At 20.6% G+C, this 27,026-nt stretch overlaps 1 protein-coding gene across 3 annotated transcripts; it reads right to left on the reverse strand.

Annotated features, from left to right (window-relative positions):
* Nucleotides 1-202: 202 nt before the first annotated feature.
* Nucleotides 203-26,139, reverse strand: LOC129607580 (facilitated trehalose transporter Tret1). Of its 3 annotated transcripts, XM_055518659.1 has the most exons (9): nt 26,124-26,139; nt 20,871-21,148; nt 13,495-14,061; nt 12,979-13,418; nt 12,768-12,918; nt 2,026-2,151; nt 1,165-1,950; nt 799-1,084; nt 206-737 (listed from the first exon to the last, which is right to left on the reverse strand). In XM_055518659.1, exons 2-9 carry the CDS (start codon nt 20,916-20,918, stop codon nt 550-552), a joined length of 2,592 nt encoding a protein of 863 aa, XP_055374634.1. In that variant the 5' UTR covers nt 20,919-21,148; nt 26,124-26,139; the 3' UTR covers nt 206-549. The 3 variants fall into 3 exon arrangements, with proteins under 3 accessions (XP_055374636.1, XP_055374635.1, XP_055374634.1); XM_055518661.1 differs by lacking the exons at nt 12,768-12,918; nt 12,979-13,418; nt 13,495-14,061; nt 20,871-21,148; nt 26,124-26,139 and adding an exon at nt 2,615-2,713 and having other exon boundaries at nt 203-737; XM_055518660.1 differs by lacking the exons at nt 12,768-12,918; nt 12,979-13,418; nt 13,495-14,061; nt 20,871-21,148; nt 26,124-26,139 and adding an exon at nt 3,301-3,435 and having other exon boundaries at nt 204-737.
* Nucleotides 26,140-27,026: the final 887 nt, after the last annotated feature.

Genomic DNA, 27,026 nt, shown 5'->3' on the forward strand with positions numbered 1-27,026 from the left:
TTTATATTTAGACTAACTTAAAACTAAAATATTAATGAAAATAAATTTATAATATTTTTTTTTTATAAATATAAAACTAAGGAACAAGTTTTTAATTATTATTATTTTCTTTCTGTTTTAATTTTTTCATTAAAATAATAATTAAGATTTTTTTTTTAAATTTTGTTAAAATTAAAATATTAAAGAATATTGTGTTTCTGTATTAAATATAATTTACATTTTATACTTTAATAATCAAAAATTTTTATTTAATAATAAAATTTTTCAAATCTAGAGATTCTTAACAGTGTTATAAGGTTTGGTATTTTTACATACATAATATTAAATATTTTGAGTAAATTTTGAAAAAAAAAAATTGTTTTGTTTTTTTTTTGGTTTCAATTAAGTTTTACATACTTATGAATATTTAATAATAAAATCTCAGAAAAAATTTATTTTGTACAATATACGATATTTCAAAATGAATATTTTTGTTTGTATTTAACTATTTTAATTTTGTGCCAATTTTAAAATTTAAATATTTCTAAATTTATAATATTTTGTAAATTTCTACATATTAAATGATAACGGTTTCAAATTAGCAACTGAAGACATTCGTCTTACACGTCCCATCATTTTCCTTTCAATATCCTCTAAAGTTTTACCCTGTGTTTCTGGCACCCATATTATAACAAAGAATAAACCAACAACACAAATTGAACCGAAAAGCCAAAATGCACCATACGTTCCCATTCCATCTACAAAAACAAACACATTAATATTATGTACAATATGATTAGAATGAAATATTTTACTAACCAATTAAATCTTGAAAAGTTTTTGTTACTAAAAATGTACAAGCCCAATTAAATGCTGTAGCAACACTAGCTGCAGTACCACGAATTTTTCCTGGTAATATTTCACCCATCATTAACCATGGAATAGGACCAAAACCTAATGAAAATCCAAGTACAAAAATAACAAAACTTGCTAATGGTAACCATCCTACACTAGATAAATCCATTTCTTGATCTTTACAATAAAAATAACCACCGAGTGTAAATAAAGTAATTATCATAGCAACATCAGAAATATAAAGTAAAATCTAAAAGAAAACAAAAAAATTGAAAACCAAATATGAATATTAAATGAATAAAAAATTTTTTTTTTTTATATTACTCTTACCTTTCTACCCAATCTATCAATTAAAATAGTTGCTATAAATGTTGCAATAAAATTAACACAACCAACAATTATTGTACAAATATTTCCATCAATTGTTGATCCAGCATCTTTAAATATTTGTACTGTATAAAAAATCACAGCATTAATACCACTCAATTGTTGAAAGAACATAAGACCCAATGATATTGATAATGGTTTTATATTATTACGTCTTAATAATTCGGCCATTGGATTTGATGTTGCATGTTTTTCAGCTTCAGTATGTGAACGAACAATTCCTTTAAGTTCTGGTTCAACATCAGCTTCTTTACCACGTAACCAACGTAATGCTTTTCTTGCACGATCTTCTCTACCCTGACCAACATACCAACGTGGCGTTTCAGGTATTAAAAACATTAATATTAAAAATGGTATTGGTAAAGCACCACCCAAAAATGCTAAATATGACCAATTCATATATGTACCAGCAACAAAACATACAAGAATACCAATATTACCAAAAGCAGTTGGTAAAAGACCTAATGTACCACGTACTTCTGGTTGTACAGTTTCACCTAAATAAACTGGTAATGATAATGATGCAACACCAACACAAAATCCAGCTAAAGCACGTCCAACAAATATCATAATAACATTAACAGCACAAGCAATTAATAACCATGATATAATAAATGGTATAGCTGTTGCTAAAATTGTATTTTTTCTACCCAAATATTCAATAAGAGGACCACCAGCAATACCACCAGCTAAACCTGCCAATGGCATTAATCCACCAATCCATGAAGCCTACAAATAATTTAGAGAAGAATTGAAATTAAAATTTGTACAAATTAAATAATATAAATTTATATTATTTTATACCTCTTGTGGTGTTACATCAAATGCTGTAATATTGCGATCTGTCATGGAAACTAAAGCTGGAGAAGTGTAAGCAGAAGAAAAGCCAACAACCATAGAACCCAAAGATACTGATAGGGCAGCTAATACCTATTTTTGTAATAAAAAAAATTTTAGTTAAATGATTCACAATAACATGGAAGATAAAAAAAAATCTCAGTTTTAATTTTTATTATTAATTTTTGATATTATATCTCGTAGGTTATTGCATATACTGTGGTGTAAAATAAATTCAATAATGCTGATTTGAGTCGTCAATTCAATAATCAATCAACATAAAATTTCGACCACATTAAAATCAAATCATATTTCAGCAGAGATCAAATTTAATTTTCATCATTCCACGCAGTAAATTATTTTATTTTTGAATAAAATTAATAAACGGCAACACAACAAGACTTTATTAAATAAAATATTTTATAAATTAAAAAATAATTTGTTCGCATTTCTTTAAAAATTTTCAAAATGAAATTTTTTGTATTGAATTTTAATTTAAGTATTTTGTAAAATTCACAATAATTGCATATTATTTATACAAAAATAGTTGTAAAACCTGTTCAATAGTGAATTTCGCTTTTGGTTCCGTTTCAGGTATACTAAACGATACATGTGTATCGGCTCGCATTAAAATTTTCATTTTTCGTTTATAGTTTCTTTCTTTTTTGTTGTTGACTTTTTCCTAAATTTTTTACTTTACAAATAAAATAATTATTATCAATTGGAAATAAAAACATAAAAATTTCACATATTATTAAAATTAAAACCAAAAATACAAAATAAAAATCAAAATCTATAAAGTGCGAACTTTATTTATTCAGCAATATAATTTAAATTGCTGAATTGGTTAAATTGAATTTACATCTACAAAATAAAGGGGGTGCAGAAATTTTGATTTAAAGTTAAATTTAACCCATAATTTTATGAAATTTAACGAAACTTATCAATTGTGATCATCAATCAAATGTAGTTTATTGAATTTTTGGAATTTCCGGATTGGACGCCGTGACTTTCTACTATTTATTATAATATTTCGTCTTAAGAACATACTGACAGATTTTGTCAGTTTTGCCAAAAATTTGTTTATGCAAATAATTTTCGATAAAAAATCGAATTTTCCGATAATAGAGTTAAAATAACGAAATATTTGTAAAACTGTGCAAGTAATAAAATTAAAATTATAAAAAATATATTAAAATAAAAAATTTAATATTGAAAAAATAAAAAAAAAATAAAACTTACATCACGATAAAATCTATTGTCTAATAGGAAAATTTTCTTCAAAATTATTTTAAACATTTTAATTTTGAATTTTAAAATTAAATCTTCTAAATTATTGTGTTTTTTTTTTTTAAATTCTCATTTTTAAATTATTATATTTTGCTGATTATTTGAATATCCTTTTACTTTTTCAATTTGTAAAAATATATTTTCTATATAGCAAAGAAAAAATTATTAATGTAGAATAATTTCTTATTGAACCACACATAATTTACATAATGCAATCATAATTTCAAATAATTTCAAATATTTTAATCGGTTTTAAACCAATAATACAAAATAGTTATACAATGTATCGTCTTTGCTTTTTCTACATAAACATACAAACAATGTAAATTTCAATCATTTCAGCACTCATTACAGAAATATTTCTTTTAAATGGAAAATTTCCAATTTAATTTTAAAAATTCTATATATAAAAATTGCTCATTATTGCATTCAATAATGCATGTTTGCCATCACTAAATCAATTTATTTTTTTTTTAACTGCAATTAAATCTTAATTTAATTTTCCAATTTGATCTACTTAAATTCATATTTAAATAAAATTTATAAAGAAGTTGTTAAGAATTTCTAATTATTCTAATATTAATGAAGAGAAAGCGATCCTATTCGGCCGGCATAAAGCCACACAATATACCACTTTTTTTTTAATAAAATGTCAAAAGAATACTAAAAACACATAAAAAAAAAATTTATTATCAGATGATTTATACGAAGATTTCTCTCTATTAATATAATTTCAATATTTTATTTCCTCCTTAAGTATATAATGTAGAAAAATGAAAAAAGGAAAACTTTCAAAGTTTTTTTTTTTGTACTAAAAATAAAAGGATAATAATGTAGTGCGCTTATATAAAAGAATATTTATGTAGTTTATATAAGGATGGTAAATATATTTATCGATATTCGATACATATTGATATTCGATACCAGATAAATATTTGCTAATTTAAATTAAATTAACTTTTTTCCCATATTTATGTATTTTAAAGAGAATTGACATACTAAACATGACCTTTTTTGTAATATTTTTTTAATTTCTAACAGCTTTATCGTATATCTCGCTTTTTCTTCTCATTTTTATTCACTTTCAAATCAGAATTTTCCGTTTTACTAATGGATTCTTGTATTTGATTGAATTTTGTGTACATTTTAGAAAAAAAACAAGATACGCAATACTAAATAATTTTTCTCATTCGAAAATTACTTTGTCAAACATATAATAGTTACTCACTTTCCTCTCACTTTCCGAGTAAAATTCACTCAATTTCCGATGGACGATTAGGCCCAAGATAAGTTAATCTGGCGTTAGATCTTCAATTTTGATATCGGCCCAGATTTTTGTCTTTTTTAAAAATACATAGAAAAATATTTCTGAAATTAAAATCTACATTTTTGACGTTAAATTTCTAAACTTTACTCCCGTTTTAAGGAAATTGTTAATTGCACAATCACAAATAAATTGCACCAACAATTTCGTTTTTTATGTAATTGTCCATCTCTAATAGTTTATTCTTGTAAAATATACAAGTAGGACTCATTACTTATATATATATTAAACTATATTAAATATACTTTGTATGCATTTGCGAATATTGTGCGCTTTACTTAATAGCAAAATAAAGAGAAATAGAATAACGGAGAGGAAGAGAAGCGAAAACAGGGAGGAAATATTGTGCGTTTTTGAATGAACAAGCTTTATATACACTATCATTACCCTGTCATTTATTTACGTAGTTATGCTGAATTTTATATTATAACACTTTCTTATATAATACATATATTATATTTATTGTGCATTTTTTAGAATTTATAGAGCTTATGATGACATATTATTAAAATTCTAAAATATAATAGAAATAATATAAGAAGAAGTGATAATGAACTTGGATAAATAGGGAAGTAAATAAATTTATAATAAATTCAATAGTTTATTTACTCGTAAGCTGCTATTATAATGGGAAAGTAGAAAATATACATACATATAGTATGTGCAATTATTTACGAATGTGGCAGACTGTGACTGTAAAACTATATTATTATTTGAAGGACATTTTTTTTTGTATATAAATAGTAAAAAGAATGCGTTATTTTCTTATTTTTGCTTACATGTTAAGGGACTCAGGCGGATATACGCGTTAATTGTGTTTTAATAGCTTCTGAATTAAAATCTTTTCTATAATTTACAAGTCTAGTTTCATAGTTAAACGGAAGTACAGAAATTATTAAAAAGAAGAAAATGTTAATTTATACGATTATATAACAGTAATTATTCATTGATTATACATAATATATATTGTATACGAGTATATTAAGTATTTACAAAAATCTATTAAGAGAAATTTTTCAATTAGCTTTTAGTCTTTGCCCCATTTTATATTTATATTTGAATTTTCATATATGTACATACAATTTTTGTTATATGACATATGGAGTCATGCAATTCGTAAATGTACATTATGTAAGACATTGCATTAATGAGGTTATGTTTATATTATAAATATATGCTTTAAATATTAATATAACTTTTCGCTTACTGTATGTAGTTTTGAAAAATGTAATATTGATATCTAATTTACTACCTTATTCGTGAAATGAAAAGTTGAAGAGATATATGCCCTTGGTTAGGGGCATTTAATGGACCTTTTTTTGCAATCCAGTTACTAAGATCAATTTGTTAAACAAAAACAAAAGGATGTATTAAAGTAAATTTGACAATTATAATGCAAATTTGGTGTGAAATTTCTTACTGAGAAAATTTGACTTAAAACTATTATAGTTAGTCACAATGTATGACTCATTCGAAACTTGTTCTACAATTCAAATAATTCAAAACATCATTATATGATTAAAATACATTTAGCATATAAAGTAGATTAAAACTAGTTTTTATTTTCAAGTAATTAAATCTTAAAATTAATTCGTTTATAGACTTTTTAATTACAATAAAATTAGCTGATAATTATTATAGAGATCAATCATTAATGGGGATATATTAACACTTTAAGTTTACATATATTTAAGACCTATTAAGGCACATTATTGAATTAGAATTTATGCAAAATAATTGCAATTTTTAATTATAATTACAATTAGATTTTACATTTTAATTCTAATTCGTGATTCCTTCATAATTCGTAAATTTTCGTCATATGTTCATAGTATTATTTTATTTAGACTTGGTTGGCTGATTGACGCAGTCGGTACGCGACAGCAGTATCGCATCCCTATTAGAATAAATATGTCATTTTGGTACCACCACTCTGTGATCAACAGGTTATCTTTTAAACCGGTCTTGAATGGAATTTGTTAAAATCTACGATTTCAACTTCGATACCTTGTTCAGCCCTGTTACGTTTTATGTTCTCAGCTTAATATCACATATAGGTCAGCTACAAATTTAAATTTGAAGTCGAATATTGTAAAGTAGTCATTTTTCGATTAAAACTTAAGTCTATATATAGAATTTACATTAGTGATCAAGTGTCAGAAATATGAAGACAAAAAAAGTAACAATTTTGTTTTATGACGGTCAGGAATTACAATAACGTTCGTTTAATTTTATAATTACTTTTATAATTACTTTTGTATGAACTACAACCGAAATCTCTACCAATTACTTTGAGGAAATATTGAGTTTGTAATAATGAAAATCTCATTGTCTATAATTAAAATATTTTTGTTGGTTTAAGGTTTAGGAAGTAAAAATCGTGAAATTTATACATAATTTTTTAAAATTTGTAATTAATATATGTATGACTATAATTATATCGGAACTTCTTTTTCAATATAATTAATTTAAATTTATTTTATTTTAAAGCAACATCGAACTGATAATTTAATAGAAATTTAATGTAAATTTGACGTAAATTGCTTGTAATATACATCGTTAAAAAATAATTAATTCAATTAAATTTAAATTGCAAATAATTAAATAAAGTTTTTGTTATTTGTTTTTTCTAGTGTAAGTGAATTTTGTATAGATACTGCAGCATCATTTTGATTTTGACTCTAATATTATTTACTTATTTTCAGCTGCATTATTTATAATTGAAATAATTCATCTATTATGTACACTTTATGAATTTAATTTTATAATATTATTATGACAATGAAGATTAAAATTAATTCAATGTAATTATCTAATTAAAAACAGAAATACGTGACAACTTAGATGTCATACTGTCATGCAAGTTAATAAAAGTACATTTTTGCACTGGATTTGTTAAACAAATTTTTGAAAGAAGTATTTAGTATCCGTTTTAAAAAGCAATCAATATATTGTAAATGCAATTACTTATTTTGAATATTTAATTTTCAGGTTAATTAATTTTTATTGAGCTATTGTTTTGGTTTTTTTGGGGGTTTGCTCTCACAAATATCTATACCGTATATTATATGCAATAAAATTATTATGTAGCTTATTAGCATACAATAAATTACATTGCATGTCAATTTTTCCAATATTATTATTTATAAACAAATTTTCATCTTACAATGTTTTAGAGTTAATATACTCGTATTTGAAAATGAGAGTTTTTTTTTATAAATTTTAAATACCTCGTTGCCTCACAAGAACTGTATATTATGGGAAATAGAGATTTATATATATGTAAATAGTGATAAATTCTTCTCCGTCTTTCGAAAGAACTCATTGCTAAAAATGTTTAAACAATAATTTCTCACCGCTTCATCGGTTATACCGTTACATGAATAGTATTGCCGTCGTCATATTAGCTGAACAATTTTTTTTTTTTGATTTTGATGTCTTCAGATTCTGTTCTGTACGTCATTTATTAAGTGACATGTACGAATCAATATTTTTATTTCTTTGATTTCCTTAATTAATTTTGAATTATTAAATTTAGTTGATTTTTAATTTGGTTTTTTAAAAAAATATTATGACAAAAAAATTTATTCAATTTCAAAAATTATTATTTATATTTGAAATTATTATATTGCATTTCATTACTGTGCAGATCAATATGTTAAGAAAATTTAATAAAATATATTTATATAAAGATTTATACAAATCAAATATGTAAGTAATTTAAACCATTATTTAATTTGTAAATTCAAAAATAATTGCATTTTTTTTATATACATATAAATGTGTGTTTAATTGAATAATTCGAATATAATAAATTTAATTATAAAAAATGTTTATAATTGTTGGTATAGAATTTTGTATATTAAGAATTCTATTCGTACGAGTAACAGCAGAATTTATTTAATTTTTTTTTATATTTATAATAAAATTAGTTTAAATAATTCATTATTGCAACTACATTATATATGTTGTATAACAATTATACGAATTTTATTTGAATTTCATATATGAAATCCTTGAATTTAATATAAAAAATACATACAAATTAAATATATGTGAGTAAAATTAAGAAAATTTTAGTAAAAAATTATAAAAATATTTCCGATTTTAAGAGATGTTTAAACTATTTAATTTTCCAGTTTTGAAATAAATTAAAAAAACTAATTTAAATGATTATACTGGGACAAATAAAAAGAAATAAATAAAAATAAATTTAATTAAAATTAAAATAATTTTTTAAAATGAAAATTTGATTTTAAAAATTAAAAGAAAAATATTCAGCTTTTGTAATTTCTTTTATAATTTTTTAGTACACAAAGAACTTGATAATGTTATTTATTTTTTTTTTATATTTTAAAATTTTTAATTAATTATAATTATACTTAGTCTTATTTATCACACTTTTATTTAATAAATAATTTATATTTTAATGATTTTAATTACATTTTATACACAATTAAAGAAAAAAACTTTTAATTGAACAAAAAAATTAAAACTTTAACTAAAACTAAAACAAAAAAAATTGCATGAAATTTAAAAATAAAAATAAAAGGATTAACAATTATTATTTGTACTATACTTAAAGGATTCAATATTGTTATACTTAATGCGAAAATATTGAATGATCGTCTCAAATAACAAAAGTAAACTAAAAAAAAAAAATATAAAAATGAATTTTCTCTTCTAATTTAATTTTCTGTTTTCTATTTTTGTATTTACTTAATATTACTTAGCTAACTGAGGGCAATTATAACTGAGGTATTGAAGTCTACTAATTCTATATATAAATTAAATATACGAGTACCTATTTGTTTTTTCTTTTCTTTTTGTTTTTTTATTTTAATCTTTCCACCTCTCATATAACTTTTATAATAACTTTCATTTGCTTTCAATAAATCTTTAAATTGCTAACATAGTTCTAACTATCTATCTGTATTTATGATATAGTATGTATGTAATATTAAGAGATTACTTATCTATTGTTATAAGAATCCTAAAAGGTTTAAACTTTTAGAAAATAATTGTATTGGTGTACTAAATAGAATAAATGCAATAAATGTAATTGGTTTTTGTAAATGTTTGTGAACATAAATAATTTATATAATTTTTCTCTTATAAAAACTAATTTATAATATTTTTATTACATTTATATTCAATATTTTTAAAATACATATGTATATTCAACAACAAGTTTTATAATAATTAAAAAAAAAAAATTATAAGAGAAGGGATTAGAAGAATTTTAATTTAAAAAAATTAAAATACATAAAATCTAAATAAATATTAAACTGAATATACATAAAATATAGAAAGTATAGAGAAAGAAAATTATTCTCGTAGACATTCTAGAGATTTTCGTCATTCAATTTAGACTGTATAAAAATTGTATTATATTCTATTGTATTATAAAACTTCCTCAGTCAAATCTAGCTATTATAAATGTGATTAAAGAATAAAACACAAAAGCACCTTTCAAAATTAGATCTAATAGCGGTTTTTTAATGGTTGTTTTTTTTTAATTTATGGAAATACACGCGTTTTATTGTATAATTAAACAATAATTTTTTTTTTTATTGAATTGCAAAATTTATAATAGAATCGCTTTATAGTATTGTACGCATATATAAATAATATTACAGTACAGTTGAATCAATTTTAGAAAATTTATGATGATAAAAAACTAAAAACAATCCGAAATAGGATCAATTATTGTTTTTTAAAGTTATACTAAACAAAATAATATTTTTTGCTAACAATGATGATGTTATAAATAGAAATAATATTATATGTGTAGCAAATATAGCGAAAACATTTTATTTACTGGAACACAAACTTTTTTATTTTAAATAAAAAAAATTACTAAAACTCAAATTTTATTTTAAAAAAAAATTACAAAAATTGTACAAAAAGACGTGTTGGGACCATTATAATACAAAATTGACAATTATTGATATTTTACGTCTAAACAAAATTTTGCTTCAAATATATTGTTGTCATAATACTAGATACATACATAGATTGAAAGCGTTCTTTTTATATTCTTACATTATGCAATAATATTAGTAATTAATTTTTTAACTACTATACTTCCAGCACTATTTTAATTTTAGTAAATATAATTTAATTGCAATTAGTTTTAAATATTAAATGTATGATTAACTGTACTATATATTGTATACAACTGAAGAAAAGGATTGCCATACTTAAAATAAATTTAATATAAAATTTATGCTTAACTTGACTCCTTAAATTTCGAATAAATGTAAAATATTTTAAAGATTTCAATATATCATAGTTTTACTGCCATTCTAACTTAAATTATTTTTGTCTTTCACTTAAATTTTCTTAAAAAAAATACTCATAATACTTTTTAAATTTTTAACTAATATCTTTTAATTGATTCGAAAAATTTATCAATTTTAATTTATATACATAAAATTATATTTTATATGAATATTTCAAATAAATATTCAATTATATACAAAAATTTATTCTTTTTTTTTTACTAAAATGATTTATGTAAACAAAATAAGAAAAAATAAAAAATTAATTTATTAAAAATGAAATTAAAAAGTAATTATGAGATTTCATTTGTAATTTTTAAAGAATTTTATTTATTTTTGTAATTAATATTTTTTTGTAAACAGTTTGTTCAGGAAATAAAGTCATTGAATTTATATGTACAGAGTAAATGTTTAAACGATTTTAAAAACAAATATTCTTATAACTTGTTATTTTACAAGTTTTATTTATTTATCATATTAGATTTATTGATTAAATTTATTGTTTAATAAATATGGTACTTTTTTCTATATTGTTTATAAATACAAATATGGAGGTTATCCAATTCAGAAGGATATTTTAAAGTAGACTTGAATGTTGTCAGGATATTATGTGTAAAACAAAATCCAACTAAACTTTATATTAGAACTTGTGATTTAATTTAAACAGCATAGTCAGCATAAAATAAAAAATTTTTTGGTATGCTTCAAGTTTACTACTTTTAAGTGACTAAAATTTAAAAAATTGGAATAAATCAAAAAATTCAATTTCTCAGTTTCGATACTATTAAAATCTTTAAAAATTTATTTAACGACTACATAAAAAACCTCAAAGTGGACTTGAAAATAGCCCATTGTATCACCTTAATTAAACCAATGCGAATTTCATATTTCTTTTGGTTTAAACTGAAAACCGTTCTCTTATACAATTTTCTTTAAATTGATTTTTTTTTTGAGTAAACGTACTTTTCTTGGGAGGGTCACAAAAAATTTTTGAGCTTGAGATTAATTAAAATTTCTACAATTATAATAATTTTTACAAGTTTTATTATATAGTAATATTTACGTCACGTCAATTCCATTAATACTAATTTTTAGTTGTAATAAAGATTAATATGTCGATAAAAATTCGTTTATATCATTTCTAATAAATCTAAGTGAATATAATATAAATAATAAATATGAATTTTATGCAATTTAATTAAATTATTCATTTATGTTTGAAGGATTATAAGAAAATTATTATTCTTACAAGAAAAACTATGGCTAGATATTCTTAGAAAAACCTCAAACTTTTAATAATAAAAATGCACACCTTAATTTTCGTGTTACAAAAAAAGAAACAAAATCGATTTACGTCAATTTCATATTCATTCGTTATAAAATACTTACATATATGAACTTGTAAAATTTTCATTACCTACGTATTTTGAAAATTTATTTATGAAGTTTAAAGGATAAATATTTTATTATCCTTACGCAAGTATTAATTTATTATAAAAGCATTGTAAATTTATCAATAAGTACGAAAGGAACACCTAATTGTATTTCAAGTATTAGAAAAAAAATAGATAACAAATGATTACCGTATTTTCTAAAATTTCGTTTAAAAATTAAGAATCAAACTAGGAATTTGAAATCCTTTGAATCTCATCGCTAGAACCATAGTAACATTAAAAAGTGTGTAAGTATGTACTTAAATAACTTCTGAATATGGTATTGTCTTTATCTGTATTTCTATTATATGTTTGCTAAACTTTCTCCAAATACAATACTGAGATTTCTAGTTCTTAAGAAAAAATTTTTAAACTAACCTGAGTCCAAATATAAATTGGATTTGTTGTTGCTCTATAAACTTCAAGTTTAGGTTTACCATCTTCAGTGATCTGTCTGACATATGGTACAGCTTGTCTTATATTTTGACTTTTCTTACTGCCTAATTCATCCATTTCAAAAAATCTATGACTAAAAATTTTAACACTTAATTAGTATTTTGTCTTTGTAATTAATTTTAATATATTTTACCTCTTTCTTGACTCCATACTAATTGATCGTTGATTTTGAAAACTTTTTCTTGTCTCAACATAATCTTCTTCTTCTTCTTCACTTAAATCTAAATCTCTTAAATCGATAACAATAGGTTTTGTTATATCCCTTGGCTTATGATGATGATGTTTATGTATTAAAGTTTTCTTTTCACCATCTGGTCCAATAATTTCTTCTTCTTCTTCACTAGATGTACTTGATGTACCAAGTAATGCTTTTTCCAATTTAAAACTAACTCTTGGATCTAAACTTTGATGTTTTCTATTTTGAAAATCACGACGTTTATTCTTAAAATTTTCTTCTTCTGATGAATCATTAAGTAAATCTTCCAATATATTTGCTGTACCTTTAACATCCAATGAAACATGTTTTTTGGATTGAAATTGTCTACGATTATCATAAGCTAAATTATGAATATCCTGTTAATGATAAAAAATAAAATTACAATTTAAATTAAAATTAATTGCTTTTCAGCTAAGCATTATCAAAACAAACCTTTAATATCCCTTTATGGTCAACACTTGTTGTTCTCTGTTGTTGGAATAAATCACGTTTATCTTCAAAGCTATCTTCGTCATCACTACTATCTTGTTGTTGTTTTTGAAATGATACTCTTGAACCTTTTAATGATTGTTTTGATGAACTTTTTTGGTTACTGGTGAAATTATCACTTTCAAAACTTTCATTTTGTCGAAATTTTGTTGAAGGTTCTGGTCTTGGTCTTTTCGATGACGGTTGTTGTTGTTGCTGTGTTGGCTTCCCAGTTGAAGGTGGAGGCAATGGAACAAATGGTGGTTCATTAAAGCCATCATCACCTTCACGTTCCGGTGTAAAACGTAAATCATTATCATCAAATGGATTACGTAATATATCTAACGGTGGCTGTTGCTGTTGTTGCTGCGTTTGTTGTTGTGATTGTTGACGTTGTTGTGGATTTTGTGTTAACAAATTATCATCCAATGATAGTAAATCTACTGAAGTACTTGTTAAATTCCCACCGGTAGAATCATCTACTTCATTTCCACTAACACGTTGATAACTCCCTCTGGTTGATTCGTCGTCCTTTAAAAAAGTTTAAAAAAAAGTGTAAGCACTAATTAATAAATAAATAGTAAATTTTTAAAAATACTATTTTTTATTTCATTTAAAATATTTACTGTTAAATTTTTTTTTCTTTTTTTGTTGTTTAAGGAAATCAAAGTGGATATCGGTATTTTTCCTAAACAAGTATAATTTATTAGTTTTTGTTTACCTTTTTCTATGCGAGTTTGACAAGTTAAATACTTCTCAGACAAAGGCCTTCAAAAATATTTTTGAAAAAATGTTTAAATATGTACATAGGTACATAAATTAGCAAAAAACGTAAAAACGTAAATAAAAGAAACTAAAACACGTGATCAAACCAACAAAATAAAATTTAAGCGATAAATATTTCAAGATTGTTAGTGCAACGAACTAAAAATTATCGCTTATAAAACTGCCGATGAATAATTATTAGATGTTGTTTTCTAGAAGAGATGTTGTTGCTCTTCTATTGTTGTTAGTTTTTAATTTTGGAATTTAAATGATGAATGTAAAAAATAACGTACCTACATATCTAATTTAGGCAGTGATTCTAATATTTGCAGATTGCAGAGCCAAAAAAGAGAAAAATAAATTGTAATGTTGCTGTCAAAAAACATGTAGTATTGATTTTTATTCAATTTTTAGAATGAACATATAATTTTGAGCTGGCAACGCCGGTACCAGATTTTAATACATAAAATTTTGTGGAATGTCAAAACGAAAATTTCAGTTGGCGGCAGTAAAATTGATGATTTTTTAAAAGTAATGTTATAATTTTTGAAAAATTGAAAAGAAATTGTGGTATAATAAGCTGAGAAACAAATAATTTATGTTTTAAATAAAAAGATTGAATAAAATATCTTAAAAACAGCATTAGGAGGATAAGCCCAGACGCTTATTAAAAGGCAATGGAATTTTACAAATGGATATTCTTAAATTTTATGGTAAATATGGCTTGGATTTAAATACTCTTTGGTTTGGTTATCTTTTTAGCTCAGTTTCGTTTACTTAACAAAAGTTACTTATGTATGTACTTATACGATTTAAGCTTAATATTGCCATTTTGCATGATTTTAAAAAAATTAAAGAACCTACATAGAAACTATAACTACTAATTCTACTAATAAAATCAAGCATATGTATGTACATATGCAGTTGAAAAATAATTGCGATTTAAAATTAGATAATTAAAGCTAAGATGTGAACTTAATGAAATTCAAATTTAGAATTTTAATAAACTTTCAAAATATCATCACTGAATAATTCATGATGAATGCTTATTTGTAAGCTTAATTGATATTTTCATTATATGTACATTATAACAAAATGTAAATGAATATTTAATATTACAATTCACGAAATAAAACTTGATCAGATAAAATTAAATTAAGTATTAAGTAATTAATTATTTAATAATAGTTATATAAGTATGTATTTATCAATTTGAAATCGAAAATCTAGAAAAAAATTCAATTACTAGTTTACATTGTTATGTAATTGGTAATAGATTACGATTAAAAAAATTAATTAAAAGTTCAATATGTCAATTGTTAAGTATATGTACTTAAAATAAGAAAAATTTGGTAATATTCAATTTTATGAGTCAGATAAATTCTACCATAACATTTTCTTAGAATTTAAGCCATTTTTAAAATAGTCTTCAATACCAAAGAAATTTAGTTTAATAACACATAGGTATTTGCCGAATTACAAAGATCAAAAAATCAAATGATAATTTTATAGAAATTATAACTTTATAGGGTATGAAATGAAGTCTAGACCTTTGAATATTACATTTTGAATAATATTAGTTGCTAACAATGTAGAATTAATTAAAATATTCAAAATATAATATCGGCTAAACAGGCACAAATATCTGCAATTTTGACAAACTAACGCTGTATTATAAGTAAGTTTAAAAATTGAAAGTCATTGCTATCTTAATTTGTTAATTTTAAAAGCATTTACTTTTTAATTATGCTTTTTGTTTTTTTATCAATGTCATTTAAAATTTTAATTTTTAATATAAATATTATAATAAGTGTAATATTATGAATTGTTTGAGTTATTCAATTTTTATTTTTCAAATTATAAGAAATGTTCTAATTTATATTAAAGCACGTATTAGCACGCATTTTAATATTGTAAAATAGTATTAAATTTAAATAATTTGTAATATTATTTTGATATTTTAAATTATATATCTAAATTATTTTGTAATTTTTTGAATTTATTTAAAAGAAATAGTTATTTATCTGATATAATTGTTTAGATAATCTAAAAGAATACACGTTTCAATTTGAAAAAAGCCGGAAACTAATTTATAATGATAAGTTAGTATGATACTAGTTTATTTTTCTACTCAAGATGCACATTCAATGTGTCGTAGCTCTTATAAAATTATTAGAAAAGAATGAAGAATTTTAATTTGCATTTATTTTTATATTTAAGTTGAGTTATATTATAGTGGATATTGCATTGCAAGCTTTTTAAACATGTAAATTTACTAAATTTTAATTTTGATTTGCCGACAACAAAAAGCCGGTAAAATCATCATTGAGAAAAGTTTTAGGAAATTAAAAAAAATTATTGTTTTTTTATTTTCTTTCTATATTTTACATAGAAAAAAAAAAATAAGAAAATAATCAGTTTTGTAAATTAGTTTTTTTTATATTATTAAATTTTAATTATAAAATTCTTAAATTTATTTTTTGAAATTTATAGATGACTACAAAGTTTTTGTATTACTTATAATTCTACAAGTATTAATATAATTGCAAAAATAAAGGCAATGTAAACGTTTCTGAAAAACGTTTTTGAAATTTTTGCAATAAGTTTTTCAGAAAATATTTTTTGTTAAAATTCCAAATTAAATAAATTTATTTACGATGTTTTTAATTAACTTGTTTTTCTATGTAAATATGAGAAAACTGACTTTCAAAATAAACAACATTTTTAGTCAATAAAAATATTAATAAAGCTATTATCTTAGTGGATCATTAATAATAAATTATTCTTTTTTTGAATAAACAAATTAATTAATTTTTAAGAGAAAATTTTAGCACAAAAAAATTTTGTTTTTAAGAGAGTATTCAAAATTTAAATTTCGTATGAATTTTCATATATGAACGCATAAGTGAAAATATTATGAAACTTCTACTTTCTGCATAACTAAAAAAAAAATTATTTTATGAATTAGAAAGAGAGACTCTAAAAAATCGTTCTCTTAAATTAATTATACGATCAAAGAGAAACTTTTTATTAAGAGAACAGCAATATTCGCTAATGTGTTAAAACTCTTTAGTACACTGAATTTGCATAATTTAAAATAAAATTAAATTAAATAATAGGACTTAAATCTTTGAAATTAAATAAAAAAAATTTTTTTTTTCAAATTTATTATTAAGCGTAATGAATTTATAAAAGAATTTTTAAATTATAATATGTATGTACGTATACATAGTTTTGAAACAAAGCAAATTAATATTTTAATTAAAAATGACATTTCTTTTTATAAAATGCTTTCTATAAATGTGTACACAATTTGTATTTAACGAATATTAATTATTTTCACGTTCATTGACACGAATATTTTTGTTAAATCAGTGATTCTAAATAAATATTTTCTTAATAAAATTTTGGAATGAGTCGCAAATTGTGTGTTTTTTTTTGTATAACACATGCAATTTTATCTATAGTAAGAGGGACTTTTAGCAATTTTTTCAATGTGGAATTTTTGGATATTTCACTTACGACAATTCACAATTAATTTAATTGATTTATCTTGAATACTAAGTGTCAACGACTTCAATGATAATGGAATCACAGCTTGTAGCAAATGCACGTGAATATTCTTTATTTTTCAAACATAGTACATATAGGATTTCTATAGTATTCTAATTTTGTTTATAATTTAGTTACTATTGCATATGCTTAATGCCAATTAATTTTTTGTGTTATAATAACAATAGGAAAATATTGAAAATCACTGTTAGAAATTTTACAAGAATTTTAATTATTATGTTTATTATACTTTGAATAAATGTATTAATTAAGAAAAAAATTAACAAGAAATTAATTAAATAGGAAATTAAAAATCATTTAATTTTCTTGTTCATTTTTTTTAAATAAACTTTATAGAATGTATTATGTAATTCTATATTACTTGGTCAAATTTCTATATTAAATTTAATATTAAAAATAATATTAACCAGAATATGTGCACTTAATTTATAATTAACGTGTTTAAATATTGTAATATGACGAAGTAAATTTAATATTATATGCAATTCTGAATGTCAAGTGTATAAGTTTAGTTACATTAAATATATTATAATAAAAAATACATATATGTACATATATATTATATTAAATAATAAAAAAAATTTAAATCTTTATGACTGCAAATAGTTTATCAGTTTAATTATGTGTTGCGGGAATACTAGTAAAATATTTAAGTACTTTTTCAGTGATATCGTTTTTTTCTTTTTATATACTTATATACTTGTAATACAACCATATGTATTTAAAATTACTAAAATTTTCATAATGTTTTATAACCATTGATAAAATAGTAAAATTATGTATAAAAAAAAAAACAAAAGTATGTACATAAACTTTAGATTAAAAAATAATAGAACGGTAAACATGTGCTATAATTTTTTTCTACTTTTACGGTATTTTTCTCACGTATTAATTTTATTAAAAATTATAGCAGCAAATCATGTATACATTTACTTAATTTATAGTTAATTCAGTTGCTCTTTATTTTTTTAATTCCAACTTATTTCAAATTTATATTTGAAATTACAGTTTAATATTAAAAAAAATTAAATCTATATAGTTAATATTAGTTTAAATTGTCGATAATATTGCACCATAGCAGTTGAGAGTACTTCAATTTTACGAGTAATAGTCTCTTTCATTACATAAACTATAAAATTAAATAAAAATTATTAATTGCATTTATTAAATTTTTACATTTTAGAATTTAATCATTTGCAGAATTTTAAAAAATATTATACTTTTAATTATATTGAATTTTTAAAATTTTATTTTAGATCAAGTTCTTCTAATTTTATGCATTAACGGAAACAAAATTTTATGCATTATATTCAATTAAAAGAAATTTTCATATTTTTCAATTTAATAATTGATTTAAATAAAAATCTAATTTGAAATTTAATGTACTAACGTCATATTTTCTTGTTTTATATATACTTTTGCCTTGAAAATTTTGCTTATAGTATTTTGTTTACTTTTTAAAAATTAATAGCTTGTAATTGAATTTTAATTTTATTCACCTGATTTTGATTTGCAATAAGTAATAATAAATTTAATTTTTCTGTATACATTTAAGTATAAAGTAAAATTTTAATTTCATATATGAAATACATTTAATCAAAATAATTCAGTTAGTGTAGCATAACATTGAGTTTTTCAGAATTAATAATAAATTTAAATTAGTAAATCAGAGTATTACTCATTTTAAAAATTATGCAAAAATTTAAGACAAACCGGCTTTCAATGTTTAAATTTATGTTTTATGCAAATTAAATCAATAGCAAATTAAAATTGTATTTGAGAAATAAGAAATTGTGAATTATATAAAAAAAAAAATAAATTTAAATAGTTTCAGAAATCTTACTTATAATATCTAATTTTTAAGTATATAGATATATTTCAATTTTTACAATTTTCTATATAATTATTCTGAATATCTACAAAATTTTCTGATTATGACTAATTTTTCTTATATTTTATTTCTATGTATAATTATTATCATTTTAAAATAAATTTTGTCTCGACTAGTAAATTTTAATTGTCTGAAGGGAATCTTTTAAATTACATATAGTAATTATTTAAATAGAAAAAGAGGAATTTTAAGGTAATTATTTGCCAACATTGCGATGACGTTCGACATTCTTAAAAAAAAAAGGGCAAATAAATAAGTAATGAATAATGAATCAAATATTTTTTTTAGGTCACTTGCGACTAAGGTTAAATACAACAAAATAGTCAACAATACAAGTATGAAGTCGGTACAAATAATATTGCCAATTTTAATTAAATTAAACAAAAAAAGAAAAATAGTTTTTTTTTTAGATTTTCTTAAAATGTTTTTAATAGAGCGGGAAAAATTTTTTTGGCACGCTTTTATTAAAACGAGATTTATAAGTATAACTATTTATGTAGAACAAATTTATTTTTAATGTTACCATGTTATTCTAATTAAATAACAAAGTTCGGGGTAAAACTAAAAAACGTGCTTCAATTTTTTTTGGAAATTTAATTGAAATAATTAATATATTTTCTATTTTACTGTATTTCTAAGGTTAACTCCTCTTAACTACTGATTGCAATTGAAATATAATTTATTATCAATTTCCATGATGTTAATTTTTTAAATTATAAATATTTTACGCAATCAATCAATCAATAGACTTTTAAGATTAGACGGCAATATTATGAATTGTGACTAATTATTCCAATTTTTAAGTCCATTCAACTCAGAGTTTTTGAATTTCTTAATATTTGGAATCACAATTTAAACAAATTATATTTTAAATATTTTTCATATGATTAATTTGTTTTTTTTTTGCATTTTGGACTTTATGAAATTTCAATTTTTCTAAATTTTGTCTCTACAATTCTAAAGATTCAGGAATTTTTAAATATTTTGTTACTATGTAAATATATTTCAATAATATTATTAACTTTCATTTCCAACAAAACTTATAAAAATTATTATATTTAATTTAAAGCATATTATATGATTTATAATATTAAAAAAGTGTTATACTTACAACACCCAATATTTTATCCTTAATTTTCCCCACCGAATTACCACTCATTTTGAAAATTTAATTATTAAAATTTCTTTTTTCAATATTTATTTAGATTCAGTCTTGTTTTTTTTTTTTGCAATTTTCAATATTTTTTGTAGTTATTTTTAAATTTTTTTAACAAAGTTTTCTTAATTCTTGAATACAAATTGTAACGTCAATGTTGATTTATTTTAATTTCAATTAATTTTTATATTTATTTTTCAACAACTTGCAAATGATTTTAAAATAAATATAACCTTTAAAAGAAAAAAAAAATAATAAAGAAATAAGAACAAAAGTTTTTAAATTCTAATTAAATTGTTTTATAAAAATTCATTCAAAATATTCAAAATTTCAATTTAAATGTCAATTAGAAATTATGCACATATGTGTTATACTAGTTATTTTGTGGAACAGTAGTGTAGATAAGAATATTTTATTAAATAAATATAATTTATTAAAAATTTTTTTTACTATTTAAATTTTTAAATTAAAATTTAAAATTTCATATATTAAAATTGCTATTAAAATAATGATGTTAACGATTTAAAATATAAAAGTGTACTAAATAGAGAAGTCAAAAATTTTTTAGAAAAAGAAAAATTAATTTTAGAAATTTTTCAATGTTAATTATTGTGTAAAATGTATGCTAAGTAGCGCGAAAATAAAAGTTTTTCAAATTTCATCCTTCAACTTGACAATGAGCGCAAAGAGTAATAAAAAATTTTTTTTTTTTTTAAATTAAGAAAAAAAATACAAAAAGTTTTTTCGTTTTACGTAATTCAAAATGGAAAAAACAAATCAAATTACGAGTATAAAATTAAAATAAAATTTAAAATTAAGTTATGCAAAAATTAAAAAATAAAATTCATTCATAAATTTATTTTGTTATATTTTTATATTCGATTAACATTCATTTTGGTAATTTTTGTAATACTTAATTGTTATAATAATAAAGTTGTTGAGTTCTTTTTACGTTATAAGAGGATCTGATAGAGGATCTGATCATTGTTAAGAGCATTTTATCAAAGGTTTGAGGTTCATTTTACGTTATTAAGTCGGAGTCATCCTATCTAGACGTAAAAAGAACGCTACAATTTTTATTTATAATTTAAAATTAATTAAATTATTAAATGATTTTGTTAATAAATTTTTAGAATAATTTATAATATTAATTAAGTTATTTATTATGTAAATATATAGTTGAGCTTTTAAATTATTACTAAGTTTATAAAATAATTTTATTCAGACTCTTAATTGTAAATATTGATTTTAGTTTTTATTTTTATATTTATAAAATGAAAATTATATAATAAAAGAGGGTGTGTCTAAATTTAAATAAAATATTTGTTTTAAAATTTAAAAGTTTTGTTGCTAATGAACTTGTCAATTTTAAATATTAATCTTATAATAATTTTTTTTTTAAATTATTTTTTTTTTGAATAATTTAATTTAAAAGTTGTATAATTAAGATTAAAAATTGTAATACTCGTATATATATGTATAAGTACTTGATAATTATTGAAAATATTGAAAAGGAATTGTCTCAATAAGAAAATTTAGTATTATTCAATTTCTGTAACAAATTAATATTATTACTATCGTAATATCGTAAATATTTTATTCAATTGCGATATAGTAATTTTTATGTAAATTTAGTATTTAAAATTTTTAATTTCGTTTTTAGTTTTAGTTGTAAATTTAATTTAATGCTTTTATAATTTTATTATTCATATGGAAATGCGCTTGGAAATAAAAAATATGAACCGATTAATTTCGGAAAGTATCATTATTTTACTTTTAAAAATAATTTGTTTAAAATAATAAACAATTCAAATTGCTCTTTAATAGTAAAAATATTAATATAATTTAACACACGTATATAATTAATTCTTAGTCTAACTTTCATATTATAAAATTTAATATTTATGAGTTTATCAGACCTGTGAAATTTTTAATATTAATATTTACTTATTATTCAAATTTGTAATTTTTATTAATTTTAAGTTTTTAATTTAATTTACTTATTCAGTTTATATTTTTTACTTTTAGGTTCATCTCGCTAGCTACCAACAACACCGCAAACGTATTAGTATAAGCTAAAATTTGTATTATCAATAAAAATAAATTTTTATGGTATTATATTTTAAATACTTGAAATTTTCAATATTCTACTTTTAGAATTAATTGTAAAATTTTTTTTTTAATTTTCTTAACTAGAATTAATAATATTTAATATTGTTAAACAGTTATAACACGATAGGAGTTTATAAACCGATTGATAAATATTTGAAAATATATAAATATTTTATATCAAATATTTATTAAAACTTAATATTTATATGTTAGTACTTATATAGTTATACATATGTATAAGAAGAATAAGAAAAATATATTGTATGAAAATTTACGATATACAATTAATTAGATTTGTATGTGTAAATATGTGTATATGTATGTTTATGTAAATAACATTTTTAGCCACACGAGCTTACGTACTTTTTGTTACTTTGGACCTTAAATTTAAAACATTTTTGTGAAGGCCATATGTTTGCAAATCTATATATATATATATATATATATAAAACTTTATTAAAACTTATTTGTATCTTCAATATAGATACATATATAATAAAAATATGTATATATATAAAATTTAGAAAATACAATAGAACGAAATAAATGATCAATCAATTGATCAATCGATCGATACTCGCTATATATACAAATTAATTAATAAAACAAACAAAACTATTTAGAAAATAAATTAAATTTTATTGAAAACTATTTTTAAAAATAAAATTTTTTACTATTTTATTGAATGAAGATATTCCTGTTTTTTTTTTGTTATTCTTTGGTTTTTTTTTGTATATAATTAAAAAAGAGTATATGTAAAAGTATGATGAATTTTGAAAGGGTAGTATAGTAAAATAAGAATAGTAAAAATATTTCATTACTTGTTATACAGGAAAATTTACTACTACATTTTATTAAAACATATATGATTTTTCAATAATATTAAAATTAATTGATTAGTATAAATTCTCATCATAGAGTATTATACAAGTCTTAAAAAATTCTGACCTATATAATGAAATTTTCATGAGATTTTGATAGTTTTAAATGAATGTATTATACCGTACAAATCATAATTTATTTTCGGAATTTTAAAAATTGAAATTAGTTTTGAAAATTATAAAGCAATTATAGTAAGGTTTCTAATGCATGAATCGTGTTGCTTATGAAATTTTTATTAAATTAAGGAATAAAATGTTTAATTTTCACGATATCTTGCGTTATCGTGTACACTTATGTATATCGTTATGTATTTTTATTCTATACAAAAGATGTATTACATATAACGAAATTTTTGACCACATTGTATCCGATTTAACATACATGTTACATTGAAAATATAAATCTCTTATAATTTATTGCTAATTTTTTTTACAAAACCAAAAGAAAAACTAAATTGATATGTCAATTAAATCATTATTTGTATTTGATTAACGTGAATTTCGTTTGTAGTTACTAATATATATATACACGGTTACACATCGCCTTTATAATTAATAAATTTAATTAATCGGATAAAAAACTTAACTTAATGATAAAAATTTAATGTGAACAATAGAATTCTAATAAATTTTTTGTTCTTTACCCTCAAAAGGTCAACATTGAATTTTCTGAAAGTAATATTCGAACTCTGGTATAACGTCAATGAATTTTCTTTGATGGAGTAAATAATTTTCATTAAATAAAATTCATTAACACATTTTTATGTCTTAAGGTCTGTTTTTAATTAATGTGTATTCTCTAGGGTTAAATACAAATATCCGATCATATACATATTATATATTTATTTGTATTTTCAACATATATACATATATATAAATAAAATTTTATAAATTTTTAATTCATTATTATTTTTTAAAAAAACAGTTCAAGTTAATAATTTTATAAGTAATTAAATATGTATGTAAATACAATTACTATAAAATTAGTAGATTATACATTATTAAATTTAATGGTTAGTATATAACTTTAGGTATTTACATATTTAATTATTTTAATTAAATAGTTTTTAATATTGTTTATGATTAATTATAATACAATTGAAGCTTATATATACATATATATATATACATATTTTATATAAATCAAAAGCTCAATGTCAAGATTTCATTTTTCACAAATTCTAAATATTAAAGAATATAATATGCAAATTCTTTTCAAAATTTTTATTGTAATTATAATTATAAGTTTGCAATATACACAAAATATATGCACTCAACAACATTCATTAAAATTTTATATAACACTTAAGGTGTATTAAATAATTATAAAAATTGTTAATCCCTTTAGAAATCAGGACAAAAAAAATATAAAAATTAATATATTAGTATTTTTGTGCGCTTTTATATCACCATATTTACATTTTACACAATAAATTAATTTTTATTTAAAATTTAATTTATTTATATATATACATATTTATATAATATGAATATAAAATATTTTATTTAAAAATCTGAAAATTTTCCATTACAAAATTTCTCTAACTTTCATGTTTTTCTTTTTATTGTTTTTTTTGGTTCTAAAAATATTTTACTTAATTTTTGTTTTTTTAAATGCACTAATGAATTTTTGCTTTCAACAATATTTGTACATTGTAAAATAAAATATTTTTTAAAAAATATATTTTAAAATAATTTTTTTTACAATTCACCACTGTCACAGTAAATTTATAAAAATTTTATAATTTGAAACAAAAAAAAAATTTGCTTGTTTGAATAAACGGTATTTTTTTATTTATTAAACCGTTATATTTTTCGAAAATACAGAAAAAAAGAGTGAATAAACTGTTATACACTTTGTTCCGCAATATTTTATTTATGAAAATCAAGTAATTTTAGATTTTAAAATTTTTAAATAATTTTATTTATTAAATTTAATTTTAAATAGATTTTTTGTTATTCACCATAATTTTTCATAAAATTTTAATTAACAGTTTACAAAATCAAAAAAAAAAATTATTAATTTTTTTTTTTATTTATAATTTTTTAATTAAATATAATTTTTAAATTTTAATTAACTAAAACGAATAAGTACAAATAGCAAAAAATAATTAAAAAAAAATTTTCTCAAATTCTTTTTCTTTTTGAATAACTTTTAATTTCGTTATTTACTTTTTTTTTAATTTATTTTTTTTTCACAGAAAATATATATCACCTCATTTCTCAATAATTCAGCTGCAAATGACAGCAAAATATGAATTGATCACATTTTATATATTGAAAATAAAAAAAAAAATATACAACGAAAAAAACAAAAAAAAAATTTTTTTAACAAAAAATTCTCTGTGAATAAAAATTAACACAAAACTAAAAATGCACAACCAATAAATAAAGAGCATTTCGTAAATTTTCTTGATATTCTCATTATATGCATATACGACTGCATATACAAATATTAAATTTTTACAATATCTATGTTCAATACATTAGCCTACATCTATATACGCGAATGAGTTGATATATTAAGTGTTATACTTAGATATTAAGATAAAAATACACTTTTTTAAGTTTCACCGTTGTTGCAATGCACTAAAATATAGTGAGATAGTAATATAAACAAATACTTATGCACACCACATATATTAAGTATAACTGTATAAGTACTATAATTTAGTAACACAAATTTTTATACAAAAATTAAATAAAGAGTATAATAAAACAAAATAACAAGAAAACAAAAAATATATTTTGAGAAAACAGACAAAAAATGAGAAAAAAAATACATAAGAAAAAAAAATTTAAAATAAAGAGAAATTTAAATTAATTAATAATTTTATTTTGAATGTATTTTGATGTTTGTGTGTACATATATGAATTTTTAATTTATGCTTTACTAAATAATTAAATAATAATTTTATAAAAGTTTTTAAAAGAAATATTATTTGTATATGAATTATAAGAATTAATATAGAAAAAAACTCAATAAATAATTTAATTATTTATTTACTTTAATTTTTATGTAATATCGTATGTACATTTTAAGTACTGGTAATTATCATAAAAAAACAAAATTTATTCGAAAAAAATTACTTTTATTATAGAATATTACAATTTTATT

Source organism: Condylostylus longicornis, unplaced genomic scaffold (genome assembly GCF_029603195.1).
Source record: "Condylostylus longicornis isolate FDR11 unplaced genomic scaffold, ASM2960319v2 ptg000027l, whole genome shotgun sequence".
Classification (NCBI taxonomy): domain Eukaryota; kingdom Metazoa; phylum Arthropoda; class Insecta; order Diptera; family Dolichopodidae; genus Condylostylus; species Condylostylus longicornis.